Here is a 23624-nt window from a genome sequence, read left to right on the forward strand (position 1 = left end):
AAAGAAGAAAAAAAACTCAAAGCAGTAGTAGATAAGCACAAATGGTCACAAATTTATTTTTTCTTGGTGCACTAAAATAAACGTAGAATAAGTTTAAAAACATGAATGAAATGTTTGCAAAGTTTGGATATGAAAAGAGAAGTCTGCAAGGTTTGTGGTTGCAAGGCTGCTTGTGCTTCACGATATGTCCGTGAGTATAAGCTAGTTAAGTAAAGAAGATTCTACATACTCCTGCAGTTAGACTTTTAGTTGGAGAACTGCAGATAGAAAGCATGGCCTGCCACCGTCGGTACTGTGATTGGTAAAGAAAGTTATGTAATCCTTATAGCATCTTATCTAAGACACCTGCACAGCAAATTAAATGCATGAAGAAGAAAAAATAATACTAAACTCAAACCAGAAAGAGAAACTAAGATAACTTAATGGATTCCTAATCCCAGTGTATATGCATTTTGCATTCTTTCAGGCTAAAAAGTTCTAGCAAACTAAAAGCATCACCAAGTAAACACGATTCTAATCAAACATCATGCATGTCAAGCTGCTATCTCCGCCTCCCCAATTAATGCCCGCCACTGTCAATGGCACATTAGAATCACAATTCTTTCCTTCCATCCCCATCCACAGACTATGCAGATTTGTCTTTTGAACTTCTGAAAGTTCGAATTCTTAATCCAGTGACTCTTGTTCTATCTTTGTATGCATGAGGTAAAAAAAGTTACTGAGCAGTACCTCAGGAAAACCAGAAGGTTATGCAATGTTGAACTAAAACCACGACAAGAATTATGTAACGGAAGGAGTATAGAGTGATGTCCGTACGTGATGATTATTTCCTGGACATAATGTATACTGAGTGTAGGTTTCAGATGACAAACAGTATAAGCACATATTCAAAATAGAAATATGTCTAAACTAAGCCTAACGACCACACCGACTGAACAAATCTACTGGGAGATCAGAGAAGTTGTGCAACAACAAAAGCAAGACCAGGATAGAATAGTACACAAGGTTGTCACACTTACATCAGAATTACTTGTGCTCCTATCATCAACCCTCACTGTCATAGAATTCACCTCAGCTTTTTCAGCAACGGAAGAAATGTAGTTACCTCCCTGCAAAAAAGTTGAGTTAATCAATTGCAGGAAACAAATTGCACCACAAGGAAACATACTTATTGCCATGAAACATAATCAAAAGGACCAAATACTATTTACTCGGATTGTTAGTGTAATCCTACCATATGCTTAAAGCCTAAAGAAATTGGCTGTGAACCACAATAACCAAACAACAATAAAAAAATGAATTATTCCTATGCAAGCTTACAGATATATTTTAGTGGCTGTTGCAGAGTTAAATGGGTTGTACAGAGAATTACATAGTAGACTATATATGCTGAAGAACCATGAGCATGGAGATGTACTAAATTTTTGACTATCAAGTAGAAGGGAAAGAAGTAGAGATAGAACAGTAGAAGAGGAAGGGGCAGCTCCAATATATCTACTGGGAAGCCTTACAAAAATAAGAATCCTACTGTACTAAGCTCACAAAATTGGATTGGAAGATTGTATGATTAGAATAACCAATAGGATTTTACCTGGTTGAAGCACACAACAAAAGACTCCACACATTTTCTTCAAGAAATTCATTGAACGTTCGGTGTGCGACAACAATGGAACCATAACTGGATTAGTAATGCCATAAAAATGTAATCGTATGTCAATATCTGCATGTCACCTATTTTTCGTTTGATTCCCTCTATAGTGGCAGATAAGTTTGCTCTTATCTTTCAGACTGAATTGTACAATAAAAGTGTTTTGTCAGATTTAAAAATCTTATTTATGTTGGATGCCCTCTATAATGAACAAGAACTGATTTTTATCTATCCTGAGAACAACTGGATCGGCATTGATCAGTTGCAAGTGCAAGCAGGCTCGGATAACCTGTAATTGAATGCACGTGCACAAAATTTCCTGGTACAACAGTAGTTACTTCACAGAACAATAAGCTAAACTGTTGTTACAATTTCTGTTCTAATAAGTTGAAGGTTTTGTTAGCATGACCAACTTCAGTTCAGGTGTCACAAAAAACATTAGTTCAAGGTTTTGAAACAGTTAGTCAGCTTAACCGATAGACTAAAGCCATACTTCACTCACCACGGGCATCCAAGCATCCAGCTTATTTGCATATTGAATTGCAAATGTAATCAAAGGGGCGTAGGGATGGAGGTGCAAGTTAGCCCTGACAGGCATAAAATTCTGGATCACACCCACATATCCTGGTCCAATTTTCCAAGAGGGGTCTTCTTTATCACCCAGATGTCTGGTGTTAAGAAGTTCTCTTGGAGAGTGTCCTCATTCCACCACCTACTGTCAGCAGAAAACAGTTCACTCAGCTTCCTCACCCTTGAAATTCCCTGGGACATTAGGTATTTAGTGGTCAACCCAAATATGTTTGGTTGTGCTATCTCAAATTCTCTTCACTAAGCCTATTTCAAGTGCTCTCCTCCTTTTCAGGTTTGCCTCCCAAGTTGTGCGAACTATTGAGCTTAGATCTCACATTAATAAAAAATCACTATTAGAAGTACAATGTGCAGCCAATTGGTGTGCTAAAAAAACCAGAGCACCTTGTAACAACAAACCGGTTAACTGCTCACCTATAGAATGTTTTGCCACCAAATCTGCACTTCTATTTTGATCTCACTTAACTAATTGACAATGTGTGCCACAGTAGAGCAATCTGAATCCCTGCTTTAAACTGAACTAATCCTATGTATATGATTATGACAAGAGTTGCAAAGCACATGATTTTACAGTTCGCTTTCTACTAATCGCTAGACTATCACAAATCACGGCTCCATCTGTACCAGAATCTTGGTCAAGAAACCAATATAAAGTTGCCAAGCCAGAGTCAGTGTATTAATCCTCTATCTCTTTTATTCATTTAGCATTCACATTAGTAAAAAAGTACAGGCAGGTAAAAAATTACAGGCAGGTAATATAGCTTGATGTCACAGATTTGCTTACAGCTAGGTGTGGTCAGCTTGAGGGTGCGGAAGCAAATGTCGTAGAGCGCCTTGTTGTCCAGCACCATGCACTCGTCGGCGTTCTCCACCAGCCAGTGAGCCGAGAGAGTGACGTTGTAGGGCTCGACCACCGTGTCAGAGACCTCTGGAGATGGGAACACGGAGAAGGCGAGCATCATCCGGCCCGGGTACTGCTCCCTGATCTTGGAACCGGTGCCCCCGCCGAGGGAGTGGCACACCTGGAAGCCTCAGGACAAGCACATGAACAAAAGTCAGAATCGCTGGCCAGAATCTGCAGAACGAAGTAACTGGAGCGACTCCTCAAGAAAGGGGAAAGTACCTTGGAGGCAGCGCAATTCTCGGCCTCCTCGCGGACGACGTCGAGGACGGAGTCGATGAGCTCCCCGCCCTCGGTGTAGTGGCCCTTGGCCCAGTTGTTGCCGGCGCCGGACTGGCCGAAGACAAAGTTGTCGGGGCGGAAGATCTGGCCGTAGGGCCCCTTGTGCACGGAGCCCATGGTGTCGGGCTCGAGATCCATGAGCACGCACCGTGGGAGTTGGGAACGCGTGCTCCTGGTCGCCGCTGGCATACATGAGATGGTGGAGGCGCCGGTTGGCGTGCGGGATGGAGCCGGCAGGGACGGCAGCCACGGCGCCGCTGCTGGCTTCCGAGTCTCCGCGGAGGAGGGAGGCGAGGCGGGCCTCGATGTGCTCCACAACGGCTGCGGCAACATCCTCGTCCCGCAGGTAGACGAGGCAGGCGAGGCGGCCGCGATGCGACCACGCCCTGGCATCGACGACGCTGCAGCTCATGTCGTCTAGCACGTCGAACACCTCGGAGATGAGCCCCGTGCGGTCGGCGCTCGTCAGCTCAAGCATGGTGGCCGAGGCCGCCGCCGGCGACGTCGTTTGTTCGCACGGAGAGGCGAGGTCGAGGAGGAGGCCGGGGTTGCGGGAGACGGCAGCGCGGCGTGCCTGGGGCTTCGGGGTGGCGCGCAGAGAGGTGCGACGGTCGCTGCTTGTGGTCGCCGGCGACGGCGTGTGGCGAGTGAGGCCGCCGGAGCGGTGCAAGGAGGCGCGAGGCGTGGGCACAGGAGCTCAGGCTCGAGCGCGCCTCTCCGCGCCGTCCATCCTCCCGGCGAGCGCACTCCATCCTCCGGTGCGAGGCACGGCGGCCGCCGGCGCACGACGGAATGGGCGTAGCCGCCGGCGCAGAGTGGATAAGAGGAAGGAAAGGATTGCGGACCGAATTGAAATGCCTATAGGGTTTTGTTTGTAAAAGTGAAACGTTTTTTCTGGGTGCCACTAAAACAGGGACCGCGGGTTGATTTCCTGTAAATCGAGGGGCTTTTTTGCAAAACAACCACAACGGACAACCAGAAGCGATAGCTGGTTTATTAGTAGATAAATATATATATATATATATATATATATATATATATATATATATATATATATATATATATATATATATATATATGGTCGCGCTATTCGTCACCCTGGGTGAGGAATAGTTATTCTTCACCCCCTCTCTATTTTGACATCAGTGCACCGTATTTTTAGGTTTCATAAATTTTGTCCTATTTCATACGTAAAAAGAGAATGTAAGAAAATATATACTCGCTGTAAAAAATATTTTATGTTATGTAAAGTTACAAACGTAAAAATATACATAAAAATGCGATATTTTTGCTCTTATAACCTATTTTTTGTTTTCTTATACCAAATTTTATGTAGTAAATTAATATGAGTGTAACTATTTGTATTTCAAACATAATTTGTTTATGAAGCGATCGTAAGATTACCTTGGATGAAAAATAACTTATTCTATACCCTGGGTGATGAATAGCAACACTATATATATATATATATATATATATATATATATATATATATATATATATATATATATAGAAAATTTACGGGTCAGTGTTAGAGAAGCCCTTGCTTCCTCTAATTAATGACAATTAAATGAATCGGATGGGGGTAATATATGCGCAAGTGGGCGTCGCTGGATCGATGTCTTATTACCAACCAAATCTTGTCGACCCAAACGACGCACGTACGTGTCGCATATACGCGGGAGCAGCTAGTATTCATATCTTTTGTCGCATATACACAAGTAGGTGTCTTTCAAGTTTTAGAACTGTATTCAATCATTAACTCAAAATCTCTGGTCTCGGCTCACTTCACACGCGACCCACGAACTAACAAGTTGGGACCATGTATCGTATAGCTATATACCGTTACGCTAGAATCGCGCGCACACCCTGTCAGTATCAGGTTGAACTCTCACCCGCAAAAAAAAAAAAAAAAGTATCAGGTTGAACTCTGTGTCGCAAAATCGCCTGTCTACTCTGAACAAGTTTTGGCGCGTGTGTGCACTCCCCGGAGCGCATGCGGACGTACGTGCGCATTGCGGCATACTCTTCCTGTTCCTAAATATAAGTCTTTTTATAGATTCTAATACATCATGGCATTCAAAGTTGCGTACTTGTACCTGTCCCCGATTCGCCGGCTAGCCAGCCAGCTCGATCGGCAAGGATTCGATTCTTTGCAAAGTTTGTCTATATGTACGTGGAGAATATACGTTTAGGTGGACCAACGTATCCATCGGAGAGAAACTCTCGATTGGTGGAAAATTAAGCCAGCCCGGCCGTATTGTCGTGGAGCAGCGGCGTGCGTCATTCATGTGGACCGTGGAGGTTGAACAAAAATGTAGATACTATGGGTGTTCAAAAAAAGACATGTAGATACTATGTTCATCATCGACAATTAATATGGATCGAAGGAAGTACTACTCAGTAATCAAAAATTAATTAGGCTCATCAGCGGTGAAAACTGGCTGGTTCACGCAAGTCTGAAGATTAATCAAGTAAACAGAATTGATTATAGCAAGTTAAAACTTGCTTATCTAACTTCAACTGGCTGCTACCGGTGCTCACCGGTGGTTTTGAGGCGATTCCTTCGGGTGCACTACCTGCCTGCTGCGGCGACGAATTAACGATCGGATCGGCCATCTATCCGACCGGCGACCACCTATTGTACTAGTACGAATGCTACCCGTCTTGCTTCCTGCTTGGCTGCAATGAGTTTGCGAACTGCTTGGCACCAATGGTGCTCTCGATCCATTGATCGTCGCTGCCTAACTTAATCCGCTGCATGCATGAATTGCATCCCGTCCGTCAAAACCATTGTGTGGTCATTTTTTCTTTTGTTGCAATTGGTCATAATTAATCTTTTGTTTTTTGAGATCCGGTAGGCTTAGGTTTCCGGTGGATCCATTTGCATTTGGCCGACTGTCGTGGTCTTTAGAGTTTCTACAGACTTTTATTGGCGTTTTCTTCTCCGGGACGATGATTTGCTTTCTAAAGGTGTTTCTTGGTCTGCTTCGATGACTTCTCATCCACTACATGTATAAGTTCCTGTGTTTAAAATAGTTTGCTCCACCAAGGCGAAAGCCCAGAAGCGGAATCAAGATGTGCTCACCACGCGTCGCGGATTGATGTAGGAGTAAGAGTACGACACCCGACCTTAAGCCTTTGATTGCAATGTTATTTCTTGTAAGGGCATGTTCATAAGGATCTCCATCGTTGACACCTAAACCGCCCAAACCGTTTGGACTGAACGGTCTGGATGCGATTTATCATCCAACGCAGTATTCCAGCGATCCGTTAATCTTGTTTTGTGTGATGTCATGGGATGGTTGATGTAGATATAGTCTTTGTTGTAGTTTGCCGATCACGGATCTGGTCGCTTTGGGTTTTCTATTTTTTTTACCTACTCATAACTTTGGTCTTATATGACTTTGCTATTTGCCGATGTGTTTTTCTGTGTGCGTACATTTGTGCTGACTGTGTGCATCCTATCTATTACAAGAGACTGATTGTGTGCTCTTTGGGTTTGTATCTTCTTGATGCTCTTTTTGAGCAAAAAAGTAATAAATATATTCAACGACATAAAGAGAGGTGCGGGGAACCAAAACTACCCTTTGTCGATCCAAACGATGTGCGTACGTGTCGCATATATTTTTTTCCTTACGTACCAATGTATATCGTCTTTGAAGTTTTTGAAACATATCCAACCATTAACTCTCGTCTCCACTCACTTCACACGCGGCTCATGAACGGATAAGTTGGGACCATGCATATATACCGTTACGCTAGAATCGCGATCAGGACCAGGAACGGATAGTACGTACGCATGCAGCAGTAAGTCGCATCATGGCATGCAACGTGGGCTACTTGTATCTATCGCGGATTCGCCGGCTAGCCAGCGATCGACAAGGATTAAATTCTTTGTATAGTTTGTCCATATATATACTCACATCGTCCCATATTACTCCTCTTAGATTTATGTAGATACAGTGTCTAGATATAGATGTATCTGAACAAATCTAAGAAAGATATTTTGGGACAGAATAATACCATTCATACGTCATACGGGGGAATATACGCTAGACCAACGCATCCATCACATACAGACCCTGTCGATTGGTGCACAATTAAGCCAGCCCGGCCGTATTGTCTTGGAGCAGCGGCGTGCTTCAATGCATGCATGCATGTGATCCGTCCGAGGTTGAACACAAGTATATATACTCCCGCAATTTCTAAATATAAGTCTTTTTAAAGATTCTAATAAAAAACTACATACATAGTAAAATGAGTGAATCTATACTTTAAATTGTGTATATATATATATATATATATATTTATATGTAGTCCATTGTGAAATCTCTAGAAAAACTTGTATGTAGAAACGAAGGGAGTATATACTATTGCTACTACCTCTGTCACTAGATACAAGACATTTTTGCAGTTTAATTTGAGTTGAAAAAAGTTCAAGGAGGTAGCATTAGGTAATCAAAATTAATTAGTTCAGTGCATGTATGTTTCACGGTCGGTGAAAACTGGCTGGTTCACGCAAGTCTCAACATTAGTCAAGTAAGAGTATCTATAGCCGGGCGCTCTAAACCCGTCTCAAACGCCTGAACGGACGGCCCGCTCACTGATCAGTTATAAAAATATGACCCAGATGAGCTCCTCAAACGGACCTCAAACACCCGGGCTAACCCGTACCCTTCATATCTAGCCCAAATATATGGCAGATATGGGAACGCCCGGGTGCATACGTCACGTCAGGCTGACGATGAGGAACCATAGGAAAACACTCTGATACTTGGCGGTCCGCAGATCGTCTCCTCCATCAGACCGATGGCGCCTCATGGCGCCGCTCCGGCGGGCCGCGTAGTGCCTAGCCAACTATTTAAGCCGACCGCTGGCATCATAACCCTACCCATCCACATTTACCCCTCCCGTCTGCCACCGCCGCCACTTTCCACTCGCCATCCGCCAGCACTAGTAGCAGTGCCCCCATGCCGCTGAGTAAGGAGCTACCCATATCTAATGCTGGAACGCCGGCTACAGCTCCTTGAGCAGATCCGGGCAGGAGCCGGAGGAAGATGAGGTTGAGGAGGAAGATGAGGAGGAGTAGGAGTTGGAGCAGGATGTGGGGGACGCTGGGGACACGGATCTGCATGCGGACCAGCAGGCGATCTTCGATTCCCTGCAGTTGGAATCGGAGGCGGAGGCCAACCGCTGTCGTCTGCAGGAGGTGGTGGTGGAGCACACCTGGTCTTCGACGAGATGCTCGCTTCTACAAATGAGGACAGGGAGCCGGAGCCCTCCCACGCACCCATCTACCCGCCGCTCGGCACCGACGTCGTGGACATCTCCGACGACGAAGCTAAGCTAGGGTAGTACATATATGTAGTACGCAGGATTTCTTTTGCATGATTTGTATGGATCTAGGGGATGAAATATGAGAGACTCGGATGCAGAGGAGCAAATTTGAGGCTTGACCAGTCCTTGTCCGCAGACGCGCCCGCTCTTATCCGCGGGCGTTTGGGAGGTCGGATTTGATGTCCCCGGCTGTAGATGCTCGAAGAAACCCGACAAAGTAGCATGAAAGAGAAGGATGGCAATGTGTAAGGTAGAGCAATACCATACCCATAGCCGTATAGTCAGTACCCAAAGGAATCTCATAATAAATATTTTCAGTAGGAGCAGTAGATTGAGGAGCAACTCTTTATGGTTCTGGTCGAGGTGAAGATACCCCAAACAAACCCCTCAAAGGATTGTTTTCTATAGTAACAAGTAATAGTAAATTTCAACATGTAATAAATGTTTCCTTACCAGATCCACTTATGAAAGGCGCGTCACACCCCGGCAATGGCTCCAGAAAAGAGTCTTGATGACCCATAAATATAGGGGATCAATCGTAGTCCTTTCGATAAGTAAAAGTGTCAAACCCAACGAGGGGCAGAATGAAATGACAAGCGGTTTTCAGTAAGGTATTTTCTGTCAGCACTGAAATTGTCGGTAACAGATAGTTTGATAGCAAGATAATTTGTAGCAAGCAATAAGTAGTAACAGTAACAAAAGTGCAGCAAGGTAGCCCAATCCTTTTTGTAGCAAAGGACATGCTAGAACGGTATCTTATAATAAGCAACGCGTTCTTGAGGACACATGGGAATTTCATCTAGTCAATTTCATCATGTTTGTTTGATTCGCGTTCGTTACTTTGATAATCTGACATGTGGGTGGACCGGTGTTTGGATGTTGTTCTTACTTGAACAAGCTTCCCACTTATGATTAACCCCTCTCGCAAGCATCCGCAACTATGAAAAAAGAATTAAGATAAATCTAACCATAGCATTAAACATATGGATCTAAATTAGCCCCTTATGAAATATCTCATAAACTAGGGTTTAAGCTTCTGTCCCTCTAGCAACCCGTCATCTAATTACTACTCCACAATGTATTCCCTTAGGTCCAAAGATGGTAAAGTGTCATGTCGTCGACGTTCACATAACACCACTAAGGGAAACAACAACATACATATTATCAAATATCGAACGAATACCAAATTCACATGATTACTTATGAAAAGACTTCTCCCATGTTCTCAAGAACAAAAGTAACAACTCACACATCATATTCATGTCCAAGATCAGAGGGGTATTGAATAGAATAATGGATCTAAACACATAATCTTCCACAACCAACTAGCATCAACTACATGATATAATCAACATTACTAGCAACTCACATGTACCAATGTGAGGTTTTGCTACCAAGATTGGATACAAGAGATGAACTAGGGTTTGAGATGAGATGGTGCTGGTGACGATGTTGATGAAGATATGTCCTCCCACGATGATCGGATTGTTGGTGATGATGATGGCTTCAATTTCCCCTCCCGTAGGGAAGTATCCTAGGCCGAATCGCTCTGCCGGAGAGCAAAAGTGCTCCTACCCAAGTACGGCCTCCAGACGGCAGCACTCCATCCCGAAAGTCTTCTGCTTATTTTTTTCATGGGAAAATGGGCTTATATACCGGAAGATGGGCACCGTAGGCTGGCCAGGGCCCCCACAAGCCACTAGGGCGCGCCCTGGTGCCTCATGGGCACCTGGGTGGTGTTGGGGAACGCAACATTTCAAAAAATTTCCTACGATCACGCAAGATATATCTAGGAGATGCATAGCAACAAGAGGGGAGAGTGTGTCCACGTACCCTCATAGACCGAAAGCGAAAGCGTTTAGTATGCGGTTGATGTAGTCGAACGTCTTCGCGATTCAATCAATCCTAGCACCGAATGTATGACACCTCCGTGTTCAGCACACGTTCAGCTCAATGACGTCCCTCGAGCTCTTGATCCAGTTAAGGACGAGGGAGAGTTTCATCAGCACGACGACGTGTTGACGGTGATGATGAAGTTACCGGCGCAGGGCTTCGCCTAAGCACTACAACGATATGACCGAGGTATGTAACTGTGGAGGGGGCCACCGCACATGGCTAAGAGAAGACTTGGTGTGTCTTCGGGGTGCCCCCTCCCACGTATATAAAGGAGGGAGGAGAGGTGGCCGGCCCAAGGGGGGCGTGCCAAGGGGGGAGTCCTACTTGGACTCCTGGTCCAAGTAGGATTCAGCCCCCTTCTTTCCTTTTCGGAGAAGGGGGGAAGGGGAAAGAGGTGGAGGAGAACAAGGAAAGGGCCCCCCAACCCTATTCCAATTTGGTTTGGGCTTGGGGGGGGCGCCTCCACCTGGCCGCCGCCTTCTCTCTCCACTAGGGCCCATGAAGGCCCATTAACTCCCCATGGGGGGGGGGGTTTCCGGTAACCCCTCGATACTCCGGAAAATGTCCGAACCTTTCTGAAACCATTCCGATGTCCAAATATAACCTTCTAATAAATCAATATTTACGTCTCGACCATTTCGAGACTCCTCGTCATGTCCGTGATCTCATCCAGGACTCCGAACAAACTTCGGTTCATCAAATCACATAACTCATAATACAAATCGTCATCGAACGTTAAGCGTGCGAACCCTACGTGTTCGAGAACTATGTAGACATGACCGAGACACATCTTCGGTCAATAACCAATAGCGGAACCTGGATGCTCATATTGGCTCCTACATATTCTATGAAGATCTTTATCGGTTAAACCGCATAACAACATACGTTGTTCCCTTTGTCATCGGTATGTTACTTGCCCGAGATTCGATCATCGGTATCTTCATACCTAGTTCCATCTCGTCACCGGCAAGTGTATTTACTCGTTCCAAAATGCATCTCCCGTAACTAACTCATTAGTCACATTGCTTGCAAGGCTTATAGTGATGTGCATTACCGAGAGGGCCCAGAGAAACCTCTCCGATACATGGAGTGACAAATCCTAATCTAGATCTATGCCAACTCAACAAACACCATCGGAGACACCTGTAGAGCATCTTTATAATCACCCAGTTACGTTGTGATGTTTGATAGCACACAAGGTGTTCCTCCTGTAATCGGGAGTTGCATAATCTCATAGTCAGAGGAACATGTATAAGTCATGAAGAAAGCAATAACAATAAAACTAAACGATCATAATGCTAAGCTAACGGATGGGTCTTGTCCATCGCATCATTCTTTAATGATGTGATCCTGTTTATCAAATGACAACACATGCCTATGGTTAGGAAACTTAACCATCTTTGATTAACGAGCTAGTCTAGTAGAGGCATATACTAGGGACATTCAGTTTTGTCTATGTATTCACACATGTACTAAGTTTCCCGTTAGTACAATTCTCGCATGAATAATAAACATTTATCATGATACAAGGAAATATAAATAACAACTTTATTATTCCCTCTAGGGCATATTTTCTTTAGTCTCCCACTTGCACTAGAGCCAATAATCAAGATTACATAGTAATGATTTTAACACCCATGGAGTCTTGGTGCTGATCATGTTTTGCTCGTGAGAGAGGCTTAGTCAACGGGTCTGCAACATTTAGATCCATATGTATCTTGCAAATCTCTATGTATCCCTCCTTGACTTGATCGCAGATGGAATTGAAGCGTCTCTTGATGTGCTTGGTTCTCTTGTGAAATTTGGATTCCTTTGCCAAGGCAATTGCACCAGTGTTGTCACAAAAGATTTTCATTGGTCCCATGCACTAGGTATTACCCTAGATCGGATATGAACTCCTTCATCCAGACTCCTTCATTTGCTGCTTCCGAAGCAGCTATGTACTCCGCTTCACACATAGATCCCGCCACGACGCTCTGCTTGGAACAACACCCACTGACAACTCCACCATTTAATATAGATACGTATCCATTTTGTGACATAGAGTCATCCAGGTTGGTGTCAAAGCTTGCATCGACGTAACCATTTACGACGAGCTCTTTGTCTCCTCCATAAATGAGAAACATATCCTTAGTCCTTTTCAGGTATTTTAGGATGTTCTTGACCGCTGTCCGGTGATCCACTCCTGGATTACTTTGGTACCTCCCTACTAAACTAATAGCAAGGCACACATCAGGTCTGTTACACAGCATTTGAATACATGATAGAACCTATGGCCGAGGCATAGGGAATGCCTTGTATTTTCTCTCTATCTTCTGCAGTGGTCGAGCATTGAGTCTGACTCAACTTCACACCTTGTCACACAGTCAAGAACCCTTTCTTTGATTGATCCAGTTTGAAATTCTTCAAAACCTTATCAAGGTATGTGCTTTGTGAAAGTCCAATTAAGCATCTTGATCTATCTCTATAGATCTTGATGCCCAATATATAAGCAGCTTCACCGAGGTCTTTCATTGAAAAATTCTTATTCAAGTATGCTTTTATGCTATCCAGAAATTATGTATTATTTCCAATCAACAGTATGTGATCCACATATAAATTAGAAATGCTACAGAGCCCCACTCACTTTTGTAAATATAGGCTTCTCCAAAAGTCTGTATAAAACCATATGCTTTGATCACACTATCAAAGCATATATTCCAACTCCGAGAGGCTTGCACCAAGCCATAAATGGATCGCTGGAGCTTGCACACTTTGTTAGCACCTTTTGGATCGACAAAACCTTCTGGTTGCATCATATACAACTCTTCTTTAAGATATCCATTAAGGAATGCAGTTTTTACATCCATTTGCAAAATTTCATAATCATAAAATGCGGCAATTGCTAACATGATTTGGACAGACTTAAACATCACTACGGGTGAGAAGGTCTCATCGTAGTCAACTCCTTGAACTTGTCGAAAACCTTTCGCAACAAGTCGAGCTTTATAGACAGTAATATTACTGTCAGTGTTAGTCTTCTTCTTAACGATCCATTTATTTTCTATTGCTTGCCGATCATCGGGTACGTCAACCAAAGTCCACACTTTGTTATCATACATGGATCCCATCTCATATTTCATGGCCTCAAGCCATTTCACGGAATCTGGGCTCATCATTGCTTCGTCATAGTTCGTAGGTTCGTCATGGTAAAGTAACATGACCTCCAGAAGAGGATTACCGTACCACTCTGGTGCGGATCTTACTTTGATTGACCTACGAGGTTCAGTAGTAACTTGATCCTAAGTTTCATGATCATCATCATTTTCTTCCTCACTAATTGGTGTAGGAATCACCCGAACTTGTTTCTGTGATGAACTACTTTCTAATAAGGGGGCAGGTACAATTACCTCATCAAGTTCTACTTTCCTCCCACTCACTTCTTTCGAGAGAAACTCCTTCTCTAGAAAGGATCCATTCTTAGCAACAAATATCTTGCCTTCGGATCTGTGATAGAAGGTGTACCCAACTGTCTCCTTTGGGTATCCTATGAAGACACATTTGTCCAATTTGGGTTCGAGCTTATCAGGTTGAAACTTTTTCACATAAGCATCGCAGTCCCAAACTTTAAGAAATGACAACTTGGGTTTCTTGCCAAACCACAGTTCATATGGTGTCATCTCAACGGATTTAGATGGTGCCCTATTTAATGTGAATGCAGCTGTCTCTAAAGCATAACCCCAAAACGATAGCGGTAAATCAGTAAGAGACATCATAGATCGCACCATATCTAATAAAGTGCGGTTACGACGTTCGGACACACCATTACGCTGTGGTGTTCCAGGTGGTGTGAGTTGCGAAACTATTCCGCATTGTTTCATATGAAGACCAAACTCATAACTCAAATATTCACCTCCACGATCAGATGGTAGAAACTTTATTTTCTTGTTACGATGATTTTCCACTTCACTCTGAATTTTTTTGAACTTTTCAAATGTTTCAGACTTATGTTTCATCAAGTAGATATACCCATATCTGCTCAAATCATCTGTGAAGGTTAGAAAATAATGATACCCTCCGCGAGCCTCAACACTCATCGGACCGCATACATCAGTATGTATTATTTTCAACAAGTCAGTTACTCGCTCCATTGTTCCTGAGAACAAAGTCTTAGCCATCTTGCCCATGAGGCATGGTTCGCAAGCATCAAGTGATTCATAATCAAGTGATTCTAAAAGCCCATCAGCATGGAGTTTCTTCATGCGTTTTACACCAATATGACCTAAATGATAGTGCCACAAACAAGTTGCACTATCATCATTAAACTTGTATCTTTTGGCTTCAAAATGCTGATGTGGTGAGATGCATGACCAAAATAATTAAGAGTAACTAATGATGTGTCAAAGCTGCTAAGGTGGATAGGCTGCATGTCAAGAGAAATATGTTAGTGGGGATGAACTATTTAGGTATTATAGATGTGTATCACTACTATCGGGATTCAACAAAAATAGACCACTCTTCAAGGGTGCATGACCATAAAAGATATTACTCATATAAATAGAACAACCATTATTCTCTGATTTAAATGAATAACACGTCTCGCATCAAACAAGATCCAGATATAATGTTCATGCTCAACGCTGGCACCAAATAACAATTATTTAGGTCTAAAACTAATCCCGACAGTAGATGTAGAGGTAGCGTGCCGATGGCGATCACATTGACTTTGGAACCATTTCCCACGCGCATCATCACCTCGTCCATAGCCAATCTTTATTTAATCCGTAGCCCCTGTTTTGAGTTGCAAATATGAGCAACAGAACCAGTATCAAATACCCAGGCGCTACTATGAGCATTAGTAAGGTACACATCAATAACATGCATATCAAATATACCTTTCACTTTGCCATCCTTCTTATCCGCCAAATACATGGGGCAGTTCTGCTTCCAGTGACCATTCCCTTTGTAGTAGAAGCACTCAGTTTCAGGCTTAGGTCCAGACTGGGGCTTCTTCACTTGAGCAGCAACTTGCTTGCCATTCTTCTGAAGTTCCCCTTCTTCCCTTTACCCTTTTTCTTGAAACTGGTGGTCTTGTTAACCATCAACACTTGATGCTCCTTCTCAATTTCTACCTCCGCAGCCTTTAGCATTGCGAAGAGCTTGGGAATTTTCTTATCCATCCCTTGCATATTATAGTTCATCACGAAGCTTTTGTAGCTTGGTGGCAGTGATTGAAGAACTCTGTCAATGACACTATCATCAGGAAGATTAACTCCCAGTTGAGTCAAGTGGTTGCGGTACCCGGACATTCTGAGTATATGTTCACTGACAAAACTATTCTCCTCCATCTTGCAGCTATAGAACTTGTTGGAGACTTCATATCTCTCAGCTTGGGCATTTGCTTGAAATATTAACTTTAACTCCTGGAACATCTCATATGCTCCATGACGTTTGAAACGTCTTTGAAGTCCCGATTTTAAGCCGTAAAGCATGGCACACTAAACTATCGAGTAGTCATCAACACGCGACTGCCAGGCATTCACAATGTCTGCAGTTGCTGGCGCGGGTGGTACACCTAGTGGTGCTTCCAGGACATAATTCTTGTATGCAACAATGAGGATAATCCTCAAGTTACGGACCCAGTCCGTGTAGTTGCTACCATCATCTTTCAACTTAGCTTCCTCTAGGAACACATTAAAATTCAAGGGAACGGTAGCACGAGCCATTGATCTGCAACAACATAGACATGCAAAATACTATCAGGTACTAAGTTTATGATAAATTAAAGTTCAATTAATCATATTACTTAAGAACTCCCACCTAGATAGACATCCCTCTAGTCATCTAAATGATCACGTGATCCATATCAACTAAACCATGTCCGATCATCATGTGAGATAGAGTAGCTTTCAATGGTGAACATCACTATGTTGATCATATCTTCTATATGATTCACATTCAACCTTTCGGTCTCAGTGTTCTGAGGCCATATCTGCATATGCTAGGCTCGTCAAGTTTAACCTGAGTATTCTACACGTGCAAAACTGGCTTGCACCCGTTGTATGTGAAAGTAGATCTTATCACACCCGATCGTCACATGGTGTCTCGGCACGACGAACTGTAGCAATGGTGCATACTCAGGGAGAACACTTATACCTTGAAATTTAGTGAGGGATCATCTTATAATGCTACTGCCATACTAAGCAAAATAAGATGCATAAATGATAAACATCACATGCAATCGAAATAAGTGATATGATATGGCCATCATCATCTTGTGCCTTTCATCTCCATCTCCAAAGCACCGTCATGATCACCATCATCATTGGCTTGACACCTTGATCTCCATCGTAGGATCGTTGTCGTCTCGCGAACTATTGCTTCTACGACTATCGCTACCGCTTAGTGATAAAGTAAAGCAATTACATGGCGATTGCATTTCATACAAAAAAGCGACAACCATAAGGCTCCTGCCAGTTGCCGATAACTTTTACAAAACATGATCATCTCATACAACAATTTATATCTCATCATGTCTTGACCATATCGCATCACAAAAAGCCCTACAAAAACAAGTTAGACGTCCTGTACTTTGTTGTTGCAAGTTTTACGTGGCTACTACGGGCTTATAGCAAGAACCGTTCTTACCTACGCATTGATACGTCTCCAACGTATCTATAATTTTTGATTGCTCCATGCTATATTATCTACTGTTTTGGAAATTATTGGGCTTTATTATCCACTTTTATATTATTTTTGGGACTAACCTATTAACCAGAGGCCCAGCCCAGAATTGCTATTTTTTTGCCTATTTTAGGGTTTCGAAGAAAAGGAATATCAAATGGAGTCCAAACGGAATGAAACCTTCGAGAACGTGATTTTCTCAACGAACACGACCCACGAGACTTGGACCCTACGTCAAGACACAAGATAGGAGGCCATGAGGTAGGGGGCGCGCCTACCCCCCAGGCGCGCCCTCAACCCTCGTGGGCCCCCTGTTGCTCCACCGACGTACTCCTTCCTCCTATATATACCTACGTACCCCCAAACGATCAGATACGGAGCCAAAACCCTAATTCCACCGCCGCAACTTTCTGTATCCACGAGATCCCATCTTGGGGCCTGTTCCGGAGCTCCGCCGCAGGGGGCATCCATCACGGAGGGCTTCTACATCATCACCATAGCCCCTCCGATGAAGTGTGAGTAGTTCACCTCAGACCTACGGGTCCATAGTTATTAGCTAGATGGCTTCTTCTCTCTTTTTGGATCTCAATACAATGTTCTCCCCCTCTCTTGTGGAGATCTATTCGATGTAATCTTCTTTTTGCGGTGTGTTTGTTGAGACCAATGAATTGTGGGTTTATGATCAAGTCTATCTATGAATAATACTTGAATCTTCTCTGAATTCTTTTATGTATGATTGGTTATCATTGTAAGTCTCTTCAAATTATTAGTTTGGTTTGGCCTACTAGATTGATCTTTCTTGCAATGGGAGAAGTGCTTAGCTTTAGGTTCAATCTTGCGGTGTCCTTTCCCAGTGACAGTAGGGGCAGCAAGGCACGTATTGTATTGTTTCCATCGAGGATAACAAGATGGGGTTTTCATCATATTGCATGAGTTTATCCCTCTACATCATGTCATCTTGCTTAAGGCGTTACTCTGTTTTCATTAACTTAATACTCTAGATGCATGCTGGATAACGGTCGATGAGTGGAGTAATAGTAGTAGATGCAGGAAGGAGTCGGTCTACTTGTCTCGGATGTGATGCCTATATACATGACCATACCTAGATATTCTCATAACTATGCTCAATTCTGTCAATTGCTCAACAGTAATTCGTTCACCCATCGTAGAATACTTATGCTCTTGAGAGAAGCCACTAGTGAAACCTATGGCCCCCGGGTCTATCTTCATCATATTAATCTTACATTACTTAGTTATTTCCTTTGCTTTTTCCTTTGCGTTTATTTTACTTTGCATCTTTATCATAAAAATACCAAAAATATTATCTTATCATATCTATCAGATCTCACTCTCGTAAGTGGCCGTGTAGGGATTGACAACCCCTTACCGCGTTGGTTGTGAGGATTTATTTGTTTTGTGTAGGTACGAAGGACTCGCGCATAGCCTCCTACTGGGTTGATACCTTGGTTCTCAAAAAACCGAGGGAAATACTTACGCTACTTTGCTGCATCATCCCTTCCTCTTCGGGGAAAACCAACGCAGTGCTCAAGAGGTAGCAAGAAGGATTTCTGGCACCATTGCAGGGGAGTCTACGCAAAAGTCAATATACCAAGTACCCATCACAATCCCTATCTCCCGCATTACATTATTTGCCATTTGCCTATCGTTTTCCTCTCCCCCACTTCACCCTTGCTGTTTTATCCGCCCTCTCTCACTGGTAGAAAAGGGCCTGTTGTCCCGGTTCATAAGGGCATTTTGTCCCGGTTCTGGAACCGGGACTAAAGGGTCGGTACTAATGCCCTGTCCCTTTAGTCCCGGTTCAATCCAGAACCGGGACAGATGGGCCTCCACGTGGCCTGTGCGCGGAGCCCAGGCAGGAGACCCTTTGGTCCCGGTTGGTGGCACCAACCGGGACCAATAGGCATCCACGCGTCAGCATTTCTGTGGCTGGGGTTTTTGTTTTTTTTGAAAGGGGGGGGGGGTTGGGGGTTTTGGGGGTTAATTTAGGTGTTTCATATATTGTGTTAGCTAGCTATAATTAATAGAGAGAAGTGTCCTCTCTTATGTCCGTGCTTGGTCGACGCTACGTACTATACATACGTATAGAGAGGACTAGACACGCTAGCTAGCTAGTAAGCAAACGAAGGAAACAGAAGATCGTCATGAACATATATGCATACAGAGAGAAGTGATATCGACCACCTCTCCTTCTCCGAGAGATTGGTCGAACAACAAGTTCTCGTATATCTATCCGACACTACCGGCTACATATATACAATAATTATCTCTTACAAATATAATCATACGGACTCAGGGTCCACATAGAATTCTCCGTCTTCAGGGATCACGTGGTCAAGAAAGAATGCCGCCAATTCCTCTTGAATTGCTCGCATGCGAGCTGGTGCTAGGAGTTCATCCCGCTTCCGAAACATCTAATTTAAAGAAGGGGGTCAATACATATATATATATGAATGAATGAAACTCAACACAAATGATGGTAATAAAATAAAATTGTGAATGTTGTTATTTACGTACTTCATATTGTTCGTCAGTGTAGCCCCGCTCACAGGTCGTGTGGCGGATGGACTCGCAAACGTAGTATCCACAGAAATCATTCCCTTGTTCCTGCCACAACCACTTTACAAGAAATAGAGGTCAATCAAACTGATAAGCAAGAATGCCAAATGGTATTGATGAAACTAGCGCTTGAATGACTAGTAGATGCGCGGAACATGCTACTATAGTACTTACTTTCGGGTGTCTAAATTGCAGCTCCTTCGGCAGTCCCGGAGCTTTTCTGGTGAATTTTCTCCAAACCCTGCCGGACAAAGAAAACAATTACTTGATATATCAGGAAATGAACAAAGTTGCTGATATGGTGGATAATGATCGATTTAACTTACTTCTCGAGTATTTGAGTCATGTCTGCATAGTCCTGGGGATCTTTTCGTCTTGAGTCTAAGACGGTTACTAGTCCCTGCTCAAGCTTAATCTCTAGGAGAATATAGTGGAAACTGCACACGCATGCATAACTCATCAATTACATTACTATAACCTTGACTAATATATAAGGGAAACCGAATACGCACAAGACAGTAACACTCACTTGAAGTTGTAAGGAAAGAGTATTATATCTTTGTTTTCATTTATTACGAACGATCGTAGCAAGTTGGCCTCGGTAGCTGCGGCATGAAATTTAACCTGAGTTGCATCTATGAGATATGTGTTAATGAACCCAATATCACCGACTTGTCTTTTCTTCAATTCGGCGATCTTCAATCTGCATAATATAGTGAGGATGATTATAAATACATGCAATGAAAGAGCTGAGCTATATAGAGAAACTTAATGACAGAAGTAGTACTACTTACAGACAGTAGCAGGCGACCGTTGTTTTATCGAGGGCCAATTGATTGAAAAACTGATAGAACTCCTCAAATGGAACAGGCAACAGTTCAATTCCAACGAGGTCATGCTCCTTTTTAACTTTCACATACAAAGTACTCCTCCCCCCAGAGTCTCTGCAGATTTTCAAGTACCAATCATGCAATCTTCGCATCATCGTTGATAGAGATCTTTCATCTTTGACGAGAGGCTTCCCGTACTCGTATCTTTGTATCTGCACGTCCATGGGTTCATAATGTACATCGTCGGGCAGGTAATCTGCAGGATTGCTATAACCGGGCACCATCCTCGGATTATTAGCGACGTTGTGGCTAGGCACCTTGAGCGGGGGGCACGATTGCTTCGCTTGTTCGCCGAGCTGGGCAATTTGTTTCCCAGCTCGTCGTTCTTTCAGCCTTTGATCACTGACAGTACTTCCTGACCGCTCCGCTTTGGCAAATTCCTTTCCAATAATGCGCTCATAGTTTCCTTTCGGCGGAGACTTCGGTGGTTTTGTCAGGGCATCCAGAGTGTGCTTCGCTTTCACCGGATCTACCTTCTCCTCCGGAAGTGGATGTCTCTTTGCTTTCAACCCTTGAAACCAGTCATCCACTTCGGTTCGTGCGATCTCAGCGTTCTCCTCCGGGGTCCTCTCGTATGGTAACTTCTCTGGAGTCTTCAGAGAAGGACCGAATCTGTATGTCCTCCCGCCTCTGGTTGTACTGCTAGACGCCGACCGAGCAGACGAAGCGGTTATCTTCTTTACTTGCTTACGAGGCGGAGGAGAAGGACTACGACGCGCCGGAGCAGCCGGAGCGGCGGCATGTCTCTTCCGCCCTTGCTGACGAGGCGGAGAAGGAGGAGGCTGGCTGCTCGGGCGCGTCGGCGCAGGCGGAGAAGGAGGCAGAGTGCCGCCACGCGCTGGAGAAGGAGCCGGTCGAGTGCCCTGATCGTCACTCGCCGGAGGAGGAGGCGGTGGAGGAGGCGGAGTGCCCTGACTCGCCGAAGGAGGAGGCGGTGGAGGAGGCGGAGTGCCCTGACTCGCCGGAGGAGGAGGCGGTGGAGGAGGCGTCCAGTTTGGAAGGTTGATGAGCTCCTTCCGCCATAGGCATGGAGTCTTCAGAGCAGACCCCAGCCTAGTCTCCCCTTCGCCGGTAGGGTGGTCAAGCTGGAGGTCCTCAAATCCCTTCGTTATTTCATCCACCATCACCCTAGAATATCCTTCTGGAATCGGCCGGTAGTGAAAAGTTGCGCCGGGTTCAGTAGGATAAACAGAGCCAACAGCCGCCTTGACCTTCAAATTCATCCATTGCGTCATAAGGTGGCAATTTTGAGACTCCATGATAGCATCCACGGGATAGCTGGCAGGAGCCGTCAAGGCATGCTCCGGCTGAAGCAGCTCGGTGGAAGCCACGCTGCTTCTGCGCTGAGATGGCGGGGTAGCTTCGGGGGAAGCTTCGGCAGTACGTTTGCTGCGATTTGCTTCTCGTTCCTCTATCGCGTCTACCCTTGCTTGCAGCGCCTGCATTTGGGTCTGCTGCACTTTTTTCCTCCTCTCATGGGATTTGTAACCGCCTGCGTCCGGAAACCCAACCTTCCACGGAATGGAGCCTGGCGTGCCTCGTGTCCGTCCAGGGTGCTCAGGATTCCCGAGGGCCATTGTGAGCTCGTCATTCTCTCTGTCTGGAAAGAACGTCCCTTGTTGTGCTGCTTCGATATACTGCTTAAGCTTCCTGACTGGTATGTCCATTTGATCGTTCGTCCAAATGCACTTCCCTATTACAGGGTCCAAGGTTCCGCCAGCCCCGAAGAACCAAGTCCGGCAACGGTCTGGCCAGTTAATTGTCTCTGGTTCGATCCCTTTACCAACTAGATCATTCTCAGTCTTGGCCCACTTAGGCCGGGCTACGAGGTAGCCACCTGACCCCGTGCTTGTTTGTCGCCGACATCTTCTTACTCTTTTCCGATGTCTTGTGGGCCACAAATGCGGGCCAGTGATCTCTGATCTTCTCATATCTGCCCTTGAATTCTGGTGTCTCATTATTTTCAACAAACTTATTCAGCTCTTTCTTCTACCTCCTGAATAGTTCTGCCATCCTCTTAAGAGCAAAAGACTTGATTAATTGCTCTTTAACTGGGTTCTCTGGATTATCCTCTGGCGGTAGGGTGAAATTTGACTTCAGCTCAGTCCAAAGATCATTTTTCTGCATATCATTGACATAAGACACCTCAGGGTCTTCTGTAGCCGGCTTAAACCATTGCTGGATGCTTATCGGGATCTTGTCCCTAACCAGAACCCCGCACTAAGCAACAAATGCGTTCTTTGTTCGGATGGGTTCAATTGGTTGGCCGTCGGGCGCGATTGCTATGATCTCAAACCTTTCATCCGAGCTCAACTTTTTCTTCGGGCCTCGTCTCTTTACCGAAGTTGTGCTCGATCTGGAGGGCTAGAAAAAAGAACAAAGACTTAATTAATATGTGTACATACCAAAACAATGAATGCATCAATCAGCTAGTCAGCACAGGCTTAACTAATATATATACCTGGCCGGACTCGGTTCGGTCACCGGAGCCATCATCACGGTCTCCTTCTTGCACCGGCATTGGGTCACCGGAGCCGTCCTCATGTTCTTCTTCTTGCACCGGCATTAGGTCACCGTAGCCAGCTTCTTCACCCTTTCCTTCCAGACCATCGGTGTCGTTGAGAAACAACGAGACGACATCACTTCCTTCTGCGATTATGTCCCTCAATGACGCTTCTTTTGCTTCGTCTCGGGCGGTGTCCATAGTTTCTACAAATATTTACAACATGGCAATTATTATTCAAACATGACAGATGGATATATTAGTGGCAAACGTAGAACTAGCTACCTAATCATAGTAAGGAATCATATATATTAATTAGTGGCCTCGACGCTGCTT

The 23624-nt window shown here is 44.3% G+C and overlaps 1 protein-coding gene across 8 annotated transcripts; it reads right to left on the reverse strand.

The window, feature by feature from the left end:
- Nucleotides 1–34: 34 nt before the first annotated feature.
- Nucleotides 35–4258, reverse strand: LOC123070672 (tubulin beta-1 chain). 8 transcript variants are annotated; one of them, XM_044493980.1, is made up of 6 exons: nt 3360–4258; nt 3021–3266; nt 2151–2363; nt 1592–1628; nt 1020–1109; nt 35–345 (listed from the first exon to the last, which is right to left on the reverse strand). In XM_044493980.1, the coding sequence occupies exons 1-3, from the start codon at nt 3895–3897 to the stop codon at nt 2323–2325; spliced, it is 825 nt and encodes a 274-aa protein (XP_044349915.1). In that variant the 5' UTR covers nt 3898–4258; the 3' UTR covers nt 35–345; nt 1020–1109; nt 1592–1628; nt 2151–2322. The 8 variants fall into 8 exon arrangements, with proteins under 8 accessions (XP_044349915.1, XP_044349930.1, XP_044349941.1 ...); XM_044493995.1 differs by having other exon boundaries at nt 2151–2410; XM_044494006.1 differs by having other exon boundaries at nt 1592–2363; nt 3021–3258.
- Between the last annotated feature and the right edge of the window lie 19366 nt (nt 4259–23624).

Source organism: Triticum aestivum, chromosome 1A, assembly GCF_018294505.1.
Source record: "Triticum aestivum cultivar Chinese Spring chromosome 1A, IWGSC CS RefSeq v2.1, whole genome shotgun sequence".
NCBI classification, from domain to species: Eukaryota; Viridiplantae; Streptophyta; class Magnoliopsida; order Poales; family Poaceae; genus Triticum; species Triticum aestivum.

What these genes read in the sequence shown, in the direction of transcription:
- LOC123070672 (XM_044493973.1), bottom strand. Translation starts at nt 3,897, where the DNA reads ATGCTTGAGCTGACGAGCGCCGACCGCACGGGGCTCATCTCCGAGGTG. An exon ending in AGAATTGCGCTGCCTCCAAG is followed by an intron (nt 3,267 to 3,359) that starts GTACTTTCCCCT and finishes GCTTGTCCTGAG; the next exon opens with GCTTCCAGGTGTGCCACTCC. An exon ending in CAAGCTGACCACACCTAGCT is followed by an intron (nt 2,364 to 3,020) that starts GTAAGCAAATCT and finishes TTCTGCTGACAG; the next exon opens with TAGGTGGTGGAATGAGGACA.